We start from the raw sequence: 19469 nt of genomic DNA on the forward strand, positions 1-19469 counted from the left end.
CATTTTAACTAAATTATCTCTGTAAAGACCCTATTTCCAAATAAGATCCCAATCTGAGATACTGGGTTAGGTCTTCAATGTATCTTTTTTAGGGGAACACAATAACCCCAATGGCTAAATATAGTTGCCTTCCTCTTTAGAAGTGCCATAGTCCTCACCACTTCCTATAAATTCCTTGAATCTTGAGCCAAGGGCCACCACAATGTACTGCTTTACATTTATAATCTCTGCCTTACAGTTGAGGGACCATCATGGGAGCAAGAAACTTAGTGGGCCCTCCCTAGTCATGTACTCCTCCATGTAGAAAGCTAGGTTCTTAGGGGGCCCAAAGAGTGAGTGTGTCTTTTTTTTTTTTTTTTTTTTTTTTTTATGATAGTCACAGAGAGAGAGAGAGAGAGAGAGGTAGAGACATAGGCAGAGGGAGAAGCAGGCTCCATGAACCGGGAGCCCGACGTGGGATTCGATCCCGGGTCTCCAGGATCGTGCCCTGGGCCAAAGGCAGGCGCTAAAACTGCTGCGCCACCCAGGGATCCCGTGAGTGTGTCTTTACACTTTGCCTTCTGGTGTTGAAATTGATGGAGTCACACATGGAAGGAACCTGGATCTGACTGACCACACAGTCCAGGAATACTTGTTTGAGACTTTACATGAATGAGAAACTCACAGGTTGCCTCTCGTAGAGTTTGCTCAAGGTCCCCAGCCTTTCTTCCTTAACCCTAAGATGCTAGGTACAAAAAGCAGTGGCAGGTTTTGTGACTATGCTCTTACCACTCCACCAGGCTGCTTCTCTGGGCCTGTTTCCCGTTCTATAAGATGCATCAAGAACCAAGTGGGGATGGTCTACCTCAGCGGAGCCCTTAGATGCTCTCAGGAGATGGGAGTGAGGTGAGGAGCAGAAGCAAAGTGGAGGGCAGGGCCCCTGGCCCGGAGAGGGCGATGGCCGACCTCATTTGAAAGAAGGCTTTCCTGTTGAAAGTTTAAAAATTGTTGGAAAGATCAGTTTTTTTTTTTTTTTTTTTTTTTTTTTTTTTTTAGCAATAGCATCACTCTACGGAATCTCTATTTTTAACAAGTCCCCAGGGGTGATTGATTGTTACCAGGGAAGTTTTGGAATCATTAGACTCTTAAGATTTATAAGAGTCTTGTCAATTTCCTCTTAAAACCAAAGACCAAAAACCTTGGGGGGCTAGACTGAGAATGAATTCACGAACTACAAGTGGATCAGTTTATTAAGTAGGAAGTGGAGAGAGTGGGGGCACAAATGTAGTATGCGACACCCAAACTCAACCGAATCTGAGATTCCTGGAAAAACCTGTCAGTTACAGAATTGGCCACTCCCTCCCCCGCTGAAACAGGGGCTTGTCAGGGGAGACCAGGGAATAAGTCAGGTGGCAGGACCGGTGGTTGCTCTTGGGGCTGGGGGTGATCTCTGCGTGACTTTCAAGGCCAGGTGGTCTCGGACTCAGGATCGAGACTTCATCGCAGATGCAGCCAGACCCAGCAAGATGGCTGCGACCGTGAAGCCCTGGGCAGCGATCCGGGTGCGCATCATAAGCTGCGAGCGGTGGCTCTGACCCCGGTGGAAGCAGTAGAGGCCGTAGGTTAGGGCGGCCGCCGTGCCCAGGCAGCCTGAGGAGGGGACAAAGTGGGGAGCTGCACGTTCCGGCCCCGGAGGCCCCTCCCCGCTTCAGGCTCCTGCTCAGGATCAGAGCTCTGGAGGACAGCGAGGGAAGAGCGGTGGGTCCGACTGCGAGGGTCCGGTCGAGGTCGGATGCGCCCCCGTCCCGCCCTGCTCCCGCTCCCGCTCCGATCAGGTTCACGTCTCACCGCCGCGCCCCTCCGCCACACCTCCGGTCAGCTCGCCCTCCTGCCCCCTCGGCTTTCCCGGTCCTCCCCTAATTCATTCCCTCAGACATCACTTTCCGTCTGCAGTTCCTACAACGCCTGCTTACCTACGGGTACCATTGGGTTCTCGCGGGTCTTCCGAAGGAATTTTTCCTTGAAGCTTTCCGGAGGGCTGTAGATACTGGGGCTAAAGCCCTCAATGACTGGGGGCTGTGATGGTTCAAAGGGTGCCCCCGGAGTCACAGGGCCAGGAGCCGCCATGTCCCGGGCCACAGCTTTGGGAGAAACACCGACGTTAGGCTCCGCCTCCTGGCGAAGTCCAGGAGAGGGGACAAGGCATTCGCTGAGCTTGTGCGCAGGCGCCAGCCGCTCATTGCCTTCTGGGAGTCGTGGTCGTCAGCCCGAGGTCGCTGCAGGGAGGACTACGTTTCCGAAAAAAGCGTGCAAAGCCCTCGCGCGCATCCGCCGGAAGTAGTCTGCCACACGAGGTGCTGCGAGGGGGAGACGCCTGCCTGGTCGCAGTTGCCGGTTCGGTGGTCATCGCAATGCCCAAGGCCAAGGGGAAGACCAGGAGACAAAAATTCGGTTACAATGTTAACCGGAAGCGTCTGAACCGGAATGCTCGACGGAAAGCAGCGCCACGGATCGAGTGGTGAGGGGACCGGGCTTTAGGAGGCAGGGAACCTCGACTGGGACGGCCGGCGAGGCGACGGTTCCCCGATCTCTGTCTCTTTGCTTGTAGTTCCCACATCCGACATGCCTGGGACCACGCCAAATCCGTGCGGCAGAACCTGGCCGAGATGGGGTTGGCTGTGGACCCCAACAAGGCGGTGCCCCTCCGAAAGAGAAAGGTACTGATACGGCACGGTCCCGGCCCTAGACCCCGTTTCCCACCTATTTAGCTGGCTTTCAGAACTTCTCCTGTCCATTGTCACCCTCACTCACGCTTTGCCCCGGTTTGCGACCTTCCCACAGCCAACTCGGGCAGCCTGCACTGACCGTGGTTGAAGGGCTCTTCACCAACCACCCTCATAGTCCCCAGCGCACACTGGACCTGGGTTGGAGGCCCCCCCGTATCTTCTTCACTCGTTTTTATCCTCTTCGAAATTAACCTGTTTGGGTTCCTTGGCTTCTCAATGGTATTGCCCAGACTTTATCTTTTTCTGCCCTTAACTTTCCTAATAAAGAACTCCCCAGAGTTTGGGATTTTTACCTACTCTTCCTTACACCTTCCCCCAGTCATCTAGTTATTCTTGGTCTGAGGCTTCCTTAGTTTCTCCCAAATAGGTCTTTTTCTGCACCACACTTTCAAAAATAGCACCCATTTTTACTCAGTAATTTTTTCCCTCTCTTAATTCATAGCACTTGTAAATATTTGAGTGCCCCTCAATATTTGCTTAGTGTCTGTGCCCCTTTTTGTCAACATAGTCTCCTTAAGGGCAAGCACTTTGTGTTTTGTCCAGTGGGGCTTAGGATGTGAGTAGTGCTCAGTAGTTAACCTAATAAATGGACTTGCTGATTGGTTATTTATTTTTAAAGATTGTATTTATTTGAGAGAGAGAGAGAGCAAGCATGAGCGGGGAAGAGGGACAGAGGGAGAAGCAGACTCCCTGCTGAGGCAGGGAGCCCGGTGCAGGGTTCTGTCCCAGTACCCTGACATGACCTGAGCCAAAGGCAGACACTTAAATCAACTGAGCCACCCAGGCACCCTTGTCGCATTGCTTTCAGACAAGTTTTTTTTTTTTTTTTTTATTCCTTCATGCCAGAGGAAAATGGCATTACTATTTCCTCAGATGTGATGCTGTAACCAAGCTCTGTCAGGTTGCTCCTCTTCATAGAGAAGATATCTGATATCTCCTCGTTGTAAATTATAAAAAGCTTTCATGGCCATTGTTTCATTTGATTAGCAAACATGACTTGAAGTAGGCAAGGAATATTATGCCCATTTTATAGATAGGCATAGAAAGATGAATTGCTTCCTTGAGTTCCTTTTGGAAACCATAAAGCCTCTGGAGCACTGGTTCTGTCTGTCATCTGTTCCTGCCTGAATTTGTGTAGGGATTCTTATAGGTAATGCAGTTGTGTTGGGATGGGCAGGAGCCTCTAGAATTTTCCCTCATCCAGGATCCTTCCTTTGTCTACTGGTCTCACAGGCTCTTTTCCCTGCAGGTGAAGGCCATGGAGGTGGACATAGAGGAGAGGCCTAAGGAGCTTGTGCGGAAGCCCTATGTGCTCAATGGTGGGTGCTGGCCACATTCCTTTAGGTCACCATCCTCCACTGTCAGGGCTAGAAGGGCCTTCAGATGTCTTCATTCTACAGATGGAAGAACCGAGGTTCAGAGGGAAGAAGGGAGCTGGTTCAGGGCTCATAAAGTTGAGACTGTGTCTCTGGGACATTTTCAGTCTACTTACTAAATTCTAGCGTGTGAAGGAGGTCACAGATGTTCAGGGAGGATGCAGCCAGGTGCCTGAGACGATAGAAAAGAAACCAGTAAGTCTTAGGCATGTGTTCAGCTTGTCATGAATTTAAGGATGAATGGGTTTTTACAGAGATTCCACCATCTCATTTAGTCTTTTCAGTGGCAAATCAATTTCATGTACATTAGTGCTAGAGTGACAATGTTAAAACAGAGCAGAATAAATTCTGCAGGGAAGCAGGAATACTCTGAAATTCTCCATCCATCCTTCCTTTACCTGTCCAAGATGTTTAGCCGTTCTCCTGAAGGTAAAAGGGTTTTAAATTGCCAGACATTTGATAAGAGAATACCTGGAGTTCCTATTGTTAGCCTATCAGTGATTCTCATAAGAATTACTACATAGGATTGCATAAATAAAATCAGGTGTACTTACAGATTTTAAAAGTTTTACTTCTCATTTTTAAAGGATTTTTTAAAATTATGGTAAAAAAAATCACATTAAGTTTATCATCTTAATCATTTTTAATTGTATAGCTCAGTAGTGTTAAGTATGTTTATGTTGTCATGCAGCAGATCCCCAGAACTTTTTCATCTTCAAAACTGAAACTCTACCTAATAAAATCTCCCATTTTGCTGGTAACCAAGTCAAAGATAATTTTTGACTATAAGGGGTTTTGCACTTAACCTCTAGATAACATTTGTTAACATAACCTTGTTTCCGTGAGCAATTTTTCTCCTAGTTGAGATATGGGGAGCATTCGCTTTGCTATTTAATTAAATTAATTAATTTAAAGATTTTATGTATGTATTCCAGAGAGACAAGGAAAGTGCTCAAGCGAGGGAGAGACTGAGAGTGAGGGGAGAGCAGAGGGAGAGGGACAAGCAGACTCTATGCTTGGCACCGATTCTGAACCAGGGCTCGAGGTCACAACCCATGATACCGTGACCTGAGCCAAATCCAAGTGTCAGATGTCTAACTGACTGAGCCACCCAGGTGTCCCTGGCTATTTTAAAAGTGAAGCCACAATTAGTTCCACAACCTGGCTTTTGCCCTCACGTGGAGCAGTGAGGCACCTGGGCCCAGCCGCAGGCCCGGGTTCTTGCAGCATTAGTTCTCATACATACCTTTCCGTTTCATGTTATTGTTGTAACACTTTAAGAAAAGAAATTCTCCGTGAGTTTTAGAGATGGAAGAGAGTCCCAACCTGTGGTAGGCAGTGTATCTTCATCTCTTTCCCCAGGACCTGGTAGTAAGTAGAGATTATTATTTTGGTGCCTGCCCTTTACCCAGCTGAGACCCAAAGAGAAGTAACTTGCCTTTTAGGTAGTTGCCATACTGATAGATGATTATGTCATAGGCAGAGCCTGGGATCGCAGCAGCTGAAGGGCACTGAATTTGGGGATGGAGAGGCAAAGCCCATCTGATGGCCATGGTTTATGATGGGGTGAAAGGATGACTGGACAACTCAAAAAGTGCAGGAGGCAAAACCTCATTTTCTGTGTCCTGGTTTCTTTCACCCTAGACCTAGAGGCAGAAGCCAGCCTCCCAGAAAAGAAAGGAAACACACTGTCTCGAGACCTTATTGACTATGTGCGCTACATGGTAGAGAATCACGGGGAGGACTACAAGGTGAGTGGTTTGGGCCAGATCCAAAAACTTGGATCTGTTGGGAAGGCATCCTGGACCATATGGGGTCTGATCTGTTTGTCTCTTGCCTGAGACTGAGTGGAAATGAACGAGAGAGAGACTATAGGAAATTTATCTCACTGACAAATGATTATAGCCAGGATAGACTGACTGCCCTGTGATTCATTTTCTACTCACAGAGATGTTTTGTTTGCATGGTATTTTTAAAGAACTTGAATGAGGTGCCATTTTAATTATGGGAGTTTTCAAATGAAAGTTCATGTTTTTGACCTCTTAAAAATTGGAAGATCTGGCTACACTGGATTCTGGTGCCCAAGTGGGATCAGCTGGCCACGGATGGACATTAGCTACGCATCAGACCCCGACTCCTGCCTGGTTCTGAAGGGCATTTACACCCTTTTCCCCATATACACCAGGGTTTCTGAGGTGAGGAACCTGCCCAACTCAGGCAGTAGTAGGATCGAACCTTTGCCTGTCCAGCCCCTCAAGTGACCCTTCTCCCTTCTTAGGCTATGGCCCGGGACGAGAAGAATTACTATCAAGATACCCCAAAACAGATTCGGAATAAGATCAACGTCTATAGGCGTTTTTACCCAGCGGAGTGGCAAACCTTCACTGAATCTTTGCAGAAGAATAAGATGGAGGTTGAGTGATTGGCTGATACCTACCCTGGGGCTGAGGTCTCCTCCTGGACCAGAGAAGCTGGAAGCCAGGATTTAAGGCAAAAAGGGGCATGTGGCTAGATGAGGTTGGTCAAATCCCATGGAATCAAAAGGTTATACACACATGCAAATAGACACACTCACATTCCCTTCTCTGGGGAAGGAACTGTCTCCAAGAGGCTTCTGAGGGCCCTGAAAAAAGCCAGAACCTACTGTTTTCAGTGGGTGGTTTACATACAGTCTGTACATAATAAAACAAAGCTATTTTATTTTTCTGATGGTTATATGTTCCCCTCATGGCCAAGTGCCAGGACTGCCCCTGTGAAAATCAACTCAGGGTAGAGAGCCCATCTAACCCTTTATGTGCTGCATTCCCACACCCTCTTAGGTGTGGCCTCCCTCCTCTTATCCATTTTGGTTCCATTGTTTTGGTTTTGGTTCCATTGTTCTGCCTTGGTTTCCTGCACAGCATTCACCCTTCTACAGAAGCCTGCTGCTAACCCTGGAGTGCTTGGGCAAGGTCTATCTCCCCAACACTATATCTTCAACTATTACAATACCAAATCTCTCTCATTTTTAATGTTTCCCCCTCTAATCTGGTTCTCACTGCTCTTCAAAAGAATTGGGTGTTTTTACATAGGTCATTTCACATAAAACCTTGTTAAGGTCTGTGGCTTTATTTTACAGGTAAGGAGACTGAGGCTTGATAGGTCAGTGTGAGGTTTGAAGTCAGGTTGGTCTAACAGCTAAGCCTGGGCTTTCACTTGCTATCCTCCTCTTCAGTCCCATACTGTCAGGGCAGGCTGGAAACTGACAAGGTCCCAGAAACCCCTCCTATGGGACGTAGCTGGCTTAGCTCCTAACAGTGACTAACCCTTGTGAGCAGTGCACACAGCTTTTGGAATCTAATCTGCAGCTGAGTGTGTTTTTTGTTTCCTTCTTTAAATAAGTAGGCTCCACGCCCAATGTGGGGCTTGAATTCATGACCCTGAGATAAAGAGTTATATGCTCTACCAACTGAGCCAGCCAGATTCCCTGCTTGTGAGGGCTTTTATTCAACCTCAGAACACATCTTACACAGCATTCCGAATTCTGGCCTTTAATAGCTGTCTGCTTGTTTCTTTAACCAATTCAGGTGCCAATTTTAGGAAGCCTTTCCTACTACTGTCACCCATCCTGTTGTCCCTACACCCCAGACTTGCTTAGCAATACATACCAGTCATAACTGCCTTTTCATCTGCTTGATGTCTCCTACCAGACTGGGCTTGAGTGCAGGCACCTTCCTTGGGAATCCAGAGCTGAGCCCAAAGCAGCTGTTGGGGGAATGTTCCATCCTAACTTCTGGCTCCCAGGGATGGGGCAGCCAGGTTTGGATACCTCCCAAAAGATTTGGAGTTAGGCCAAAACCCATGTTCCTTACCACCTCACTTCCAGGTACACTGAAGGGCTAGGGCACTGGGATTTGCTGTTGACAAATGATTGTGTCACTGGAAGTATCCTACGACCACCCTCCTTACCTGCCCCTCACTGGAACTGTAATACTCAAAATCAGAATTCAAATAAAACAATATTTGAGTTTGGGGCATCTATTTTGTGCCTCAAGTAGCCACTGGCTCTCCTTTATGCAATTTGTCCTTGGCAACCATGGGGTGTGGGTTCACAGGGCTTGGGCTGGGATAGCCAGACCTCTTTACATCCAGCTCTTTGCTGGGACTTCTCCCTATGTACCTCATGGGCCCACCTTGCAGAGGCAGCACATGAGAAGTTTGGTGGTTCTTTTCATAGCTACTAGGCAGGACTGAGGATGTGAGCCAACAAACATGACAGGAAACTCCTTAGGCTATTCCAGGTCTGAGGCATGGGCAGGTGCACGAGGATGAATGTTACAGGTGAGTTTCAACAGCTAGTTCCAAAGTGCTGCCAGCTGCTATTAAACGAGCAAAAGAATAAAATATTTTCCAAAGACAAGTGGAAATATTTTTTGCAGAATCTAGTGTTTCATTCAGGCAGACAGGCAAAACTCAGATTTTCATCACCTCTCTGTGATGAACTGATTTCACCACCCCACTCCCATCCTTACTGCTGGACACCAATCTGTGCAGGCTTACAGGCAGCAGTTCTGGGCACTTAGAGGTACCAGAGGAGACTCCTTGGGATAAGCAGCCAGTCAAGGTGGTGGTCTTGGGAGCCTTCTTGCTTAGACCATCCACTCAACCAAGCTTTGGGCTCCTCAGAGGGTTGGCAGCTGGTGAGAAAATGGACGATCAGAAGCCACATTGCATTAAGTGATTCTTAATATCAGAAGCCATCAGTGCCAGGGTGAATGATCAGACATTAGTTCAGCAGGCAAGCAGAAGCTTGCCTTTGATGTGGAATGCCTACCTGTGCTCTCATGTCCAGAGCCTTCCTTCCAGTTGCCTTCATTAGAATAGGAGGGGCCAACATTTGACCCCTATCCCACGCTCAGGTAGGTTGGGAGCTATGGTGTTGGGGCAGTGGTGGGGAATAGTGTCACCCAGGCTAGCTCAGAAAGTTTGAGATGAACAATGGCTGGTTCCCAGGAGCAGCTGATCTGGGCTTTTGAATCAAAAGGTCACATTCAGGAGCAACTGGGTAAGAGCACCACAGGCCAGGCACAAGGGTGTTCACAAGAGCGGCCTCTTCCACCACTTTGCCCAGTCTAGTCCTGGCAGAAACCAGCAGATGAGCACTGTTGGGCACTCTGCCCAGAGGCCAGGCCAGCAGTCCCACTAGAGGGGCACAGCTGTGAGCCACAAATGCAGTGGGGCACACTCCCAGGCCAAGAGAACATGTATATTCTGCACAAGTATCAGAGCGGCGGTACTCTGGACCTTTAGCCCTCCTCAGTGGTATGTATCTTCTGGTGTACCACTGGGACCTTTCCATTCTGGGAGTGGTCTTCAAAGGTTGCTCAAGTAGATAGAGTTAAACTATTCAAGTTCACTCTCACTGGGGACTTTGAAAATTACATTATGATACTCATTAGACCAAAGGCAGATCTTAATTAGAAAAGGGTCCCCTGGGCAGCCCCAGTGGCTCAGCAGTTTAGCGCCGCCTTCAGCCCAGGGCGTGATCCTGCAGACCCGGGATTGAATTCCAGTCGGGCTCCCAGCATGGAGCCTGCTTCTCCCTCTGCCTGTGTCTCTGCCTCTCTCTCTCTCTGTGTGTGTGTGTCTCATGAATAAATAAATAAATCTTAAAAAAAAAAGGGGGGGGTCTCCTACAACAATGCTGGTTCCAGAGGTAAATGTCAAGCATTGGAAAACAAGGTGGAGCTTATAGCACAAAGAAGTTCCACAGTCTTTTAATGTCAAAATGAAAAGTTGCTGGCAAAGTTTCAAAGGCTACTCTAAAAGCTAAGTCATTTCTTAAATATTTAAAATAAAAGCAGACAAATCTCTTCTTTCTTCTGCAGAAAGTTAATCAGAATTTCAAAGAACAGTGATTATTTTGATATACCACAGCCCAAGAGCATGCAGGCCACTCTCAACAGCAGTCCCACTGCTGGACTTTGGTAGCTTCCCACACTACTTTCCCTCCCTGTGCCTCCTGTCATGTAGGCCACAGCATGGAACTGAAGCACACTGAGTCAACGTCAAATGAAATGAAGGCACATAATCTTTAGTCGCAAAAAACAAATTGAGTTGGATATCTCCTCTTTAAAAAAAGTCCATTTGTGGCTATTGATTACTCAGTGGTCCCTGGCAGACAAAGTCCTCCTTCCTTTGCCTGCACTAAAGAGAAATGTCAGTATATAGACAAACTGGCTGATCACCAGAAACAGAATCATGGTGTGTGCACTGCAGAGAACAGAAATTCTGTCCAACTTTTAGGTGGGGAGTCAGCAGGTCCAGGTACCAAAGCCTCAGGTACCGTCGGCTGATCTGCTAATTCCCATTTCTTTTTACCTGGATTTACACACTTGAAATGTCCTCTCCTGGAGTCACCATCTACATGGAAGGGGGCTGTGTCCTCTTGACACACTAGGTCAAGTGGTGGAGATACAGTTCATGTGGATCAACGTAAAGTATGAGACCGATTACAGTGGGAAAGCTAAAGCTTTGTGCCCACTTACATGTAAAGGTTATCACGTGTCTCAAAATTCCAGCTATTTCCTCAAAAACACAAATTTTCATGACCATTATCTGGGGTTTTGATAACAGCACCTAGAAACAGAACCTAAAACTTTGGTCTGTTCCTCGTATAAATAAATAAATAATTAAAATACAGTTCTGAGGCCAACACCCAGCTCCAGTTGACAGTCTTCTCCCCAGGGCCACAGGCTCCTTCCCCAGACTTCTGTAAACGTGGACATTGGCACAGTTAGGGCAAGAGCAGCAGCTTCTGTCTCCAGATTGGGCATGCGTGGGCAGGGAAGCCTTTTGTTTTTCTGATTAGAGGTGAATACCACTTGATACTATAGTCTGGCAGGCAGGCCTTGGCTTGCAGAAGCAGGGAGGTTCCAGAACCTGCTAGGTTCTTCAGGTTCATCCTAGCACTTCTTACCTTTATGGCTGGAAAATGTATCTCTAAGTTAGAAAAAACTATGGAGACCACCTCTTTAAGAATGAGGGCCCCATGTGATCCCGGGGTCCTGGGATCGAGTCCCACATCAGGCTCCCTACATGGAGCCTGCTTCTCCCTCTCTGCCTGTGTCTCTGCCTCTCTGACTCTCATGAATAAATAAAATCTTAAAAACCAAAAACCAAACAAACAAAAAAACAATGAGGGCCCCAGGGCCAGAGAGGCAAGGATAGCACAAGGCCTTGAGCCAGCTGGTCAGGCTTGGAGCCAAGGCTCATTGTGTACTGCCCAGAACCTGCTGGTATGAGAGGGGCATGAAGTTACTGGGAGTGTACTTCTGACACTATACTCAATCACCAAAACTACAGAGGGGAGAACTGAGCCTGTGGAGCACCTTACTATACTCATCAGAGAAGGAGGGTGCCTTCAGTGGTGAAAGTTGGATCCACTTTCAGCCTGGAGTGAGCCAGACACTAAGCTCTTCTGCTGTCTGCCTCCCTGACCTTCCCAAACTTCAGCCTCATGGCCACCTCACTGGGAAGGCTTCTGTGTGGTTCTTGACCTTGCCCAGGCCCTGCTCTGGAGGGTGGGAAGAGAGAAGTGCTGCCACATGGCTCCCACCTCAGGCCCAAGCTGGTAGTAGAGAAGTAGGAGCAGCAGAACTGGGGTCTCCAGGGTTGAGTGGTGAGCAGGTGGGGGCCAGCCTAGGAGAGAAGCTCCAAGAGCAGTCTCCAGATGTGCACGGTGCCGGGGTCTTCAAAGCCGGGTCCTGCGGGGGCGATGCTGGCTGCCAAGAGGAAAACCTCTCGCTGGGAATCGATAGCCTGCAGGCCCAGCTCCTGTTGCAGTTCCACCATACTCATGGCCTCACTCAGGTCCTGGGATGAGATGGAGAAGCCAGTTGGAACACAGCTGACAATTTCCCAGCACCCACACTGTCATCTATGAAAAGAACTGTTCTTTAGCTACCCTGGGGAACACTGGGGTCTAAGTTCCCAGAAGTGGCCTCTGGGCCCCTTGGTCTAAATTCTCTTCGTCATCTCTGACTCTGTACCAACCTTCTTTTCATACCACCATCAGCCATTGTAAGAAACAGCACTTCCTATAAGCCAGGCATTGTGAGAGGCACTTGGATTTATTCTCATAATCTACACTTGTGACTGATGAGGAAACTGGCTTAGGGAGGTGAAGTCATTTAGCTAAGGACACAGTGGCAAAGCCAGGTTTCAAACTCAGGTTGGTCTGATGACCAAGCCTGGAACCCTTACAGAATCCTAGCTCAGTTTCCTAAATAAACTCAGTAGTGAGGAGATCTTATAGTAGGGTCATTTCCAGACAAGAGCTTCACCTCCCCCAGACTCCTAGATACTAAGGCAAAAAAGAGGCTACTACATATAGAGCATGGCTGATGAGGGTACATTTTAATTTCAACCCTGACCCCAAATTAAAAGAATTCTTGGAGTAATTCATGTGATGCCAGAACCTTAGGTGTTATCTCCTGTAGATTCAAGACTGCTATACATTATAGTTTATAATTAGAATGGCGATATAATTAATCATTCAAACCAGGATACTTCTAAGACTTAAAGTGAGCACTATTAATAATTATACTAGAACAACAGGCATAAGCGGGGACCATCCCAGGCAGACCAGGACATATGGTCGCATATTTATAAATGATTGTCAAAGATTTTCTGATAGGCAGGGGAAACTGGGGTCAAAAGATGTATAGCTTCTTTCCAAGCCAGGTTAGAAACAAGTGCCACAGCTCTCAGGGACATGTGCAAGGCCATGGGAAAAATGACTGAACTCTCTCCTGTGACAAGGTTTTACCTAGTATGTATTGAGAATGGTGTCTTAGGTCTATGCTGAGAGTTGTTGAGCTAAAGGCCCAGGGGTATAGCGTGGTTAAGAGCAGGATCTTTGAGGAATAACTGAGTTCAAGTCCTGACTTTGCCACCTACCAGTTTTAATTTTGAGCACTGAGGGATAATATGAGGCCTATCATAGGGGTTTTGTAGGATTTAAGTGAGTTAATGATTGTCAGGTGCTTAGCCTGGCGCACTATAAGCACGCTTATAATAAATGTTATTTACTATAGTTATTTCAATCTGCTTGGCTTCTTATCACTTCCCAGCTTTAGCTCTCTGATTTAGAAGATCAGAAGGATGTGGCAAGAGTGGAAATGGCACAAGTTTTGGAGTCAGACATCCCAGTTCCACTATTTTCAAGGTGTACAACCTTAGGGAGATTATAAAACCTCTCTGAGCTTCAGATTCCCAATCTGTAAAATGGGAATAGTATCCCATGCCTGGTAGGTTCAATTAGAAGCATAATATGAAATGTCATTCAAAACTATACTTGACATATGGTGGATGCTTAATCATTATTTTTCTCATTTCCCCAGGATGATGGGTGACAGAGCAAAGAGGAAGGCAGACAGAGGAAGAGATCAGGGATGAGAGAAAAGCACAGGTAGAAGAGCAAGGGACAGTATCTCTGCCAAGTGCTCCAGGTCTCAGGCCTGGGCCTCAGTCGCTGTCCTGTGCTCCCTGCCCCTGTCTAGGGATCAGCGGATCCAGCCCCACTGGCCGAAGCCAGCCGCCTATGGCCCTCACCTGCTTGTTGGCCACCACGACGACAGGCAGGTCAGGGTCCTTGTCCAGCAGCTTGTGCAGTTCCTGCCGGGCCCAGGGCAGCCGCAGCCGATCAGCCGAGTCCACCATGAACACCAACACGTCTACTTCATTCACAAACTCCTTCCAGTAGAAGCGCAGGTTCTGGCTGCCACCGACTGAGGAGAGGCCAGGGGCCAGCTGAGCCTCCCTGGGCCCTGGCTCTCTGTATATAGCCCCAGTACCAGCCCACTTCCAGCTTCTCAAGGCTCCATTAGCCCAGGGCAAGGGAGACCACAGGCTCTGGAGCCAATCCAGGTTATCTTTGGCTCTGGTAGCTGGGCTCCCTGGGCAAGTCACTACCTTCAAGCAGCAGCATTTTTCCTCCTCAGTAAACCTACCTACTAACAGGTTGCAGCAAAACCAAAGATACCATACACAATGCACCTTTCATAGATTAGCATACAAGGTACTCATTTAATTGTACTCTCTGGGAATGCCTGGTTAAGCGTCTGCCTGCGGCCCAGGGCGTGATCATGGAGTCTCAAATCTCCAGGAGCCCATGCTAGGGCTCCTGGCATGGAGCCTATGTCTCTCTCTCTGTCTCTCATGAAAAAAATAAAATCTTTTTAAAAAATTAAAAAGCAAAATAAATAAAAATAAATCGTACTCTGGTTCTTTTTCCTGGGCTGCTTCCTGCCAAAGCAGGAAAAAAAGCTTCCTAGCTTTCTCCCAGGACAGTGACGGTGTTGTCAAAGCCAGGACTCCCTGCCCAGCCTTTGCACAGCCATTCTCCATTCAATGTCTCTTGTTCAGTTTGGTCACCCCATTTTCTTTCTTCACAAACAGCATGCTCAGTCTTGCCACCAGTCTTGCCACCACATGGCCACACCTGTGGTGCTGCCAACTTGGGTTGCTTTCTTGTTCCTCTCTGCCCCTCTGCACAGCCTCTATTAGCCACGCTGCATCCTAGTGTTTTTGGATATACTTCTGACACTGGACTCTAAGCCCTTTGAGACAGCTATTTACATCTGGATCCCCCCAAAGCCCTCAGCACAATGCCTGGCACATAGCAGGCACTCAACAAGTATTTACTGAGTGCTTACTAGGTGCCAAGCACTGATCTGGGTGCTGGGGATACAGAGGTGAGCAAGGCAGACAGGGCCCTGCTCTCAAGGAACTCACTCTGTAACCAAGATAGACACAGCAATAGCACATAAGCACATTTCAGAGAGGAAGGAAATAAGAGAAAATGAAAATGGCTGGGGGTGGCTTTGGATTGGGTGGTCTGGGAAGGTCTCCCTGAGGAGGCAGCATGTGAACTGAGTCTGAGATAATGAGAAGGCACTAGCTAAGAGAAGATGCAGAGGAAAGCACTGTAAGCAGAGGGAAGAGCAAGCTCAATGTGTTTGAGAAATCTGCAGAAGGCTACCAGGGTGGCCAAGGCAGCGCCAGAGAGAGGAAGATGCCACAGCCAAAAAGGTTGCTCAGGGCTTGACCACACAGGGGCTGTCAGGCTACAGTGAGGCTGTGAGGGATCCCCTTGCAGGTTTTACACAAGGGTGACATGGGTTTCTGAAAGATACTGCTGGCTGACACTGGGGACAGAAGTGAAAGCAGGCAGACCAGCAAAGAGGCTGTTATAGTACTGAGATGATGGTGGCTCAGACCAAGCACTCAGTGGCGGAAGTAGGGAGTAGACAGATGTAGAATCTATTGGAAAATAAAGCTGAAAGAACTAGCTAATAAAATGGATAGGATATAGGAAGTGGTGGGGCAAGGGTGGGGGTGGAGTGGGGGGCAGTCATGAAAGATCCACAAAGGGCTCATTCTTGGCTGGGCTCCAGTCCAGGCACCGTAGACCATTACCAAGTGAGTTGTTGTGGGAAGGGAAAGTTCCAGGACTTGAATGGGAAATCTGGGTTTGAATCCAGGAGTGACCTTATAGAACCTGGATTACAACCAGTCAGATTGTTGGGTAATATAAAAACACCAAACTTTTCTCCCAAGGCTGGGGGTTGTGGGGTACTGTCTGCCAGAGTGGGTGTCAAGTGCAGAATCCCACTTGACCCTTCTGCGTCCCTGGCACAAGAAAGGGAGATCCCAATGGGATATTCACCTGGGCCAGATTCCAGGTGAATATCAATATTTGCCACAATCAGGAAGGAAAGATGTAGCCAGACCCTCAGAATCTGACCCCACCACCTAGCAGTTAACTAAACTCACCCAGTCTTTATGGTCTGAGCCCTATGGCTGGCAGGAAGTCCACTTAGCTCTCCCACCAAGTCTGTGGTTGGGCCATAGGTCACTAAGTACTGCTGTCCTCTCAATAGACCCAATCTCTCCTGGAATCCCAAGAAGACTAACACTGAAGACAGGGGCTGCCCAGACCCTCTCTGATCACTCACTCAACAAGCTCTTCCAGTTACCTGCTTGAAGCAGGGCCCCAGGGGCCAGAGCTGGATCAGACTCATCTGTGTCCCAAGTGCTTGCCTAGTCAGGGACATAGGCTGGTAAGAGGCAAATATCAGCTCAGAGGAAGAGCCGTTAGACTAACCTGGGAGTCAGAAGGCTTCACGGAATATTGTTTGACCTAAATTTTTTTTTAAAGAGTCATTATTTTTTTCAGTAGGCTCCACACCCAATGTGGGGCTTGAACTCATGACCCTGAGACCAAGTTGATGCTCTACCGGCTGAGCCACCCATGTGCCCCTCCCCTAAATCTTGAAGGAGATGTAGCAGTTTATCAGGGGAAAAAGGGCTTTCCAGGAACACCTGGGTGGCTCAGTGGTTGAGCATCTGCCTTTGGCTCAGGTTGTAATCCAAGGGTCCTGGCATCAGGGAGCCTGCTTCTCCCTCTGCCTCTGTCTCTCTCTGTGTGTCTCATGAATAAATAAATACAATCTTTAAAAAAGAAAAAAAGAAAAAGGGCTTTCCAGACTGAGGGAACAGTGCAAGCACAGGATAAATAAAATAAAATAAAATAAAATAAAATAAAATAAAAAAATAATAAAATAAATAAAAAAATAAAATAAAATAAAAAATAAAAAAATAAAATAAAATAAAATAATAAAATAAAATAAAACAGCAAGTACCCTTCAGAAACAAGCAATGTGTCATGGTGCTTAAAATTGAGAGCCTATAACCAGAGTCTGCATTAGCAGACTGGCAAGCTAGGTGAGCCAGGATAAATTATTTAACTTGCTGGGCTTCCCTTTCCTCATGTATGTAACAAGGGTAACAACTGTTTCCAGTTTTTTGGGAGTTGTTGGGAGAATTTTATCAAGTAATGCCTGTCAAGTGCTTGGCATACAGGAAACTGTGGCTTTTGGCATCTCAGTGTTAGGCATAGGAGCTTCAGTTGGGGTGAGGGATAGTCAGTGACCAAGTTGGAACTGCCCGATCATGAATGGCCCATCATGCCAAAATACAGAGCTTGAACTGTATCCTGTGCCCAGAGAAGCAGGGGAAGAATGTCATACAGGGTCGTGTCCTGCTTAGATATACGTGCTGGAGCCACCCCCAGGCAAAAATCCCCGGCTTGGGTCCAACTGAGGTGACGGGGAGAAGGTATGTGTGTGTGGGGGGGTCTGCTCACTCTCTAGCAGGTCCACCTCGAAGTCTTTGGTGGGCAGCCGCGCAGAGTTGAAGCCCCAGGTGGGGATGTGGCCTTCCAGCGGCGGCTTCCCGGACAGCACGCGCAGGAACGTGCTCTTCCCCGAGCCATCCAGCCCCAGCACCAGCACCTCGCGCTGCTCCAGCTCCTCCAGCGCCGGCTCTTCCTCCTCCTCGTCTTCAGGCTGCAGGGCACAGGTCAGGTTGCGGCCGGCACCCTCCCTCCGAACCCTTCCCTAGGGAAGATCGAAGACACCAAAGCGCCCATCCCCGTCCTCCACCCGTCAACCGGCAGGCAAGCAAGGTCCGGTGCAGTGAGACCGGTGCTGCCTTTGGAGTCCTGAATCCCAAACCCGGTTCTTCTGGCTTTCCTGAGTGACCTCGGAGAAATTCCTTTCATTCGCGATGCCTCAGCCTCCTCAGCCTGACAATCCCCACGTCCAGGGTCGCGGGAACCCGGGAGGAAACCAGCCCCGGAGCTAGAGAAGGGGGCGGCGGCCCCTCGCGGCACGCCCGAGGCGCGCGCACTGCGCAGGCGCCGGGAGAGCGCGGGCTCGACACCGCTTCGGGGCCGCGCCCTGCGAGCTCGGCCGCTCACGATGAAGCCCAAGGCTCGCGGCCGCGCAGGGCGGTGCCTCACACCCCCTGAAAGGCCCACCCAACCCCCGGTTCTGGGACTCACGGATGCCCCGCTGCCAGCCGCGCGCCCTTTCGCAAGGGGCCTGCGGGCTGCGGCGCCAAGGCCCCGATCCTGGCGCTTCTGCCCTCGCGGGGCGCCACACCCCCGGCTGCACGTGCGGAGGCCCAGACCCCGGCCCGGCACTCACGTCCCACTCGTCCCACTCAGGGAGGCGGGCGGGCTCCGCGCCCCACCAGGCCTCGCCCCGGTCCCAGCGCCGCTCCCGTCCGCGCCCGAAGTAGGCCTTCCAGAGGATGAAGAGTACTGAGCCCAGCACGGCCGCGGCGCCGCCCAGCGCCAGCACCAAGGGGCTCAGCGGCCGCGGAGCCATTAGGCCGGGGGAGGGCCACGGGTGCGGGCAGCACAGGCCGAACCCGCGGGCCCGCGAAAGATGGCCCCGCTGCGACTGCGGCGTCCGCGCCCACCCACCCGCCGCCGGCCCCGCACTACAAGCCCCACAATGCACCGCTGCTGTCGCGACAGGCGGCCCGCGGCCGCCCACTGGAGCCCGGGGGCTTTGCGCTCCGCTCCCGCTGCTAGGTTCGGCTGCGGAGCTAGGGGCTGTGCCTGGGCAGGACGGGAGGTGGTGATAAAACTGGCACCTCCCGAGCACTTCTGTATGCCCAGTGGTTAGCTGACCGATGTTCTTGGTCACTTCGTAAAACAGTGCTTTTTAGAAGGGAAAGTCAGATCTCTCTTGTTTCAGCAAACTGTCCTCCCTTACTTGTCACTACCTCTCTCTCCTTTTCATGGCAGCCCTTCTGGATAATGTGTGTTTCCTATTCTTCACCCAACCCACCCATGGAAACTGCTCTCATCTGGGTCTCTAACAGATGCTTCCTTGTTAAATTGGTTGTTAACATCTTAGTTCTCATTTTGCTTGACCTCCTTGTACCATTTCACATTGTTAAATGAAGACTTAGCAGAGATGCCGTTCAAAACCTGGTCAGGATGCCAGCTCATCCCTTGGGGGATCACCTCCTTGGCGGGACAGGAACGCAAGGTTCCGAAAGAGAAAATTAGCACCAATGAGTTTATCCAGAGCTTTGCAGTCAGAAAATTAAAAAAAAAAAGAAAAAAAAATTTTTTTTATGGAATTTGGTCTTGGCATTCACGTAAGTTTTATGTCATTTCAAAAGAGAGCACTTAATCCCTTGAGAACTAAAGGCTTCTCAAGGTCCAATTAGGCCTTGTCTTACCTTTCCTGCCTCCTGACACACAGTGGGTGATCATCCTCTTGTCTCTCAGCTGGAGTTCAGTCATCCTGTGTGGTCACAGTGTCTGCCTGAAACTATCTTTCTGTCATTCTACTTGAGGATGTTGACCAGGCCTTTGCCATCTTAGGGTCTGATGTGCTCAGTGTAAGACTGAGGCCCAGAGTTCACACCTAAGAAATATTTGGAGAATTGAATCAATTGTACATGCTCCTCTCTTGGCTTGCTT

The 19469-nt window shown here is 49.1% G+C and overlaps 3 protein-coding genes and 1 non-coding gene across 7 annotated transcripts; 1 reads left to right on the forward strand and 3 right to left on the reverse strand.

Moving 5' to 3' along the window:
* Window positions 1–1202: 1202 nt before the first annotated feature.
* On the reverse strand, window positions 1203–2203 carry HIGD2A (HIG1 hypoxia inducible domain family member 2A). Its single transcript, XM_038534708.1, has 2 exons — window positions 1953–2203; window positions 1203–1629 (listed from the first exon to the last, which is right to left on the reverse strand). Exons 1-2 carry the CDS (start codon window positions 2104–2106, stop codon window positions 1463–1465), a joined length of 321 nt encoding a protein of 106 aa, XP_038390636.1. The 5' UTR covers window positions 2107–2203; the 3' UTR covers window positions 1203–1462.
* Window positions 2204–2213: 10 nt separating this feature from the next.
* NOP16 (NOP16 nucleolar protein) lies at window positions 2214–8177 on the forward strand. Its single transcript, XM_038534707.1, has 5 exons — window positions 2214–2497; window positions 2588–2696; window positions 4015–4084; window positions 5786–5892; window positions 6420–8177. Exons 1-5 carry the CDS (start codon window positions 2391–2393, stop codon window positions 6561–6563), a joined length of 537 nt encoding a protein of 178 aa, XP_038390635.1. The 5' UTR covers window positions 2214–2390; the 3' UTR covers window positions 6564–8177.
* ARL10 (ADP ribosylation factor like GTPase 10) lies at window positions 3555–18442 on the reverse strand. Of its 4 annotated transcripts, XR_005358148.1 has the most exons (7): window positions 18175–18442; window positions 17331–17532; window positions 13736–13911; window positions 11739–11995; window positions 5388–5506; window positions 4258–4313; window positions 3555–4159 (listed from the first exon to the last, which is right to left on the reverse strand). XR_005358148.1 is itself a non-coding variant. In XM_038534704.1 (4 exons), the coding sequence occupies exons 1-4, from the start codon at window positions 18355–18357 to the stop codon at window positions 11822–11824; spliced, it is 735 nt and encodes a 244-aa protein (XP_038390632.1). In that variant the 5' UTR covers window positions 18358–18442; the 3' UTR covers window positions 9882–11821. The 4 variants fall into 4 exon arrangements, 1 of the variants encoding a protein (XP_038390632.1); XR_005358149.1 differs by lacking the exon at window positions 5388–5506; XR_005358150.1 differs by lacking the exons at window positions 3555–4159; window positions 4258–4313; window positions 5388–5506 and adding an exon at window positions 8189–8817.
* Window positions 14792–14849, reverse strand: MIR1271 (microRNA mir-1271). The gene has a single exon (NR_049322.1). It is a non-coding gene; the product is annotated as a microRNA mir-1271 (primary transcript).
* Window positions 18443–19469: the final 1027 nt, after the last annotated feature.

The sequence above is a fragment of the Canis lupus genome, chromosome 4 (assembly GCF_011100685.1).
Source record: "Canis lupus familiaris isolate Mischka breed German Shepherd chromosome 4, alternate assembly UU_Cfam_GSD_1.0, whole genome shotgun sequence".
In the NCBI taxonomy this organism is placed as follows: Eukaryota; Metazoa; Chordata; class Mammalia; order Carnivora; family Canidae; genus Canis; species Canis lupus.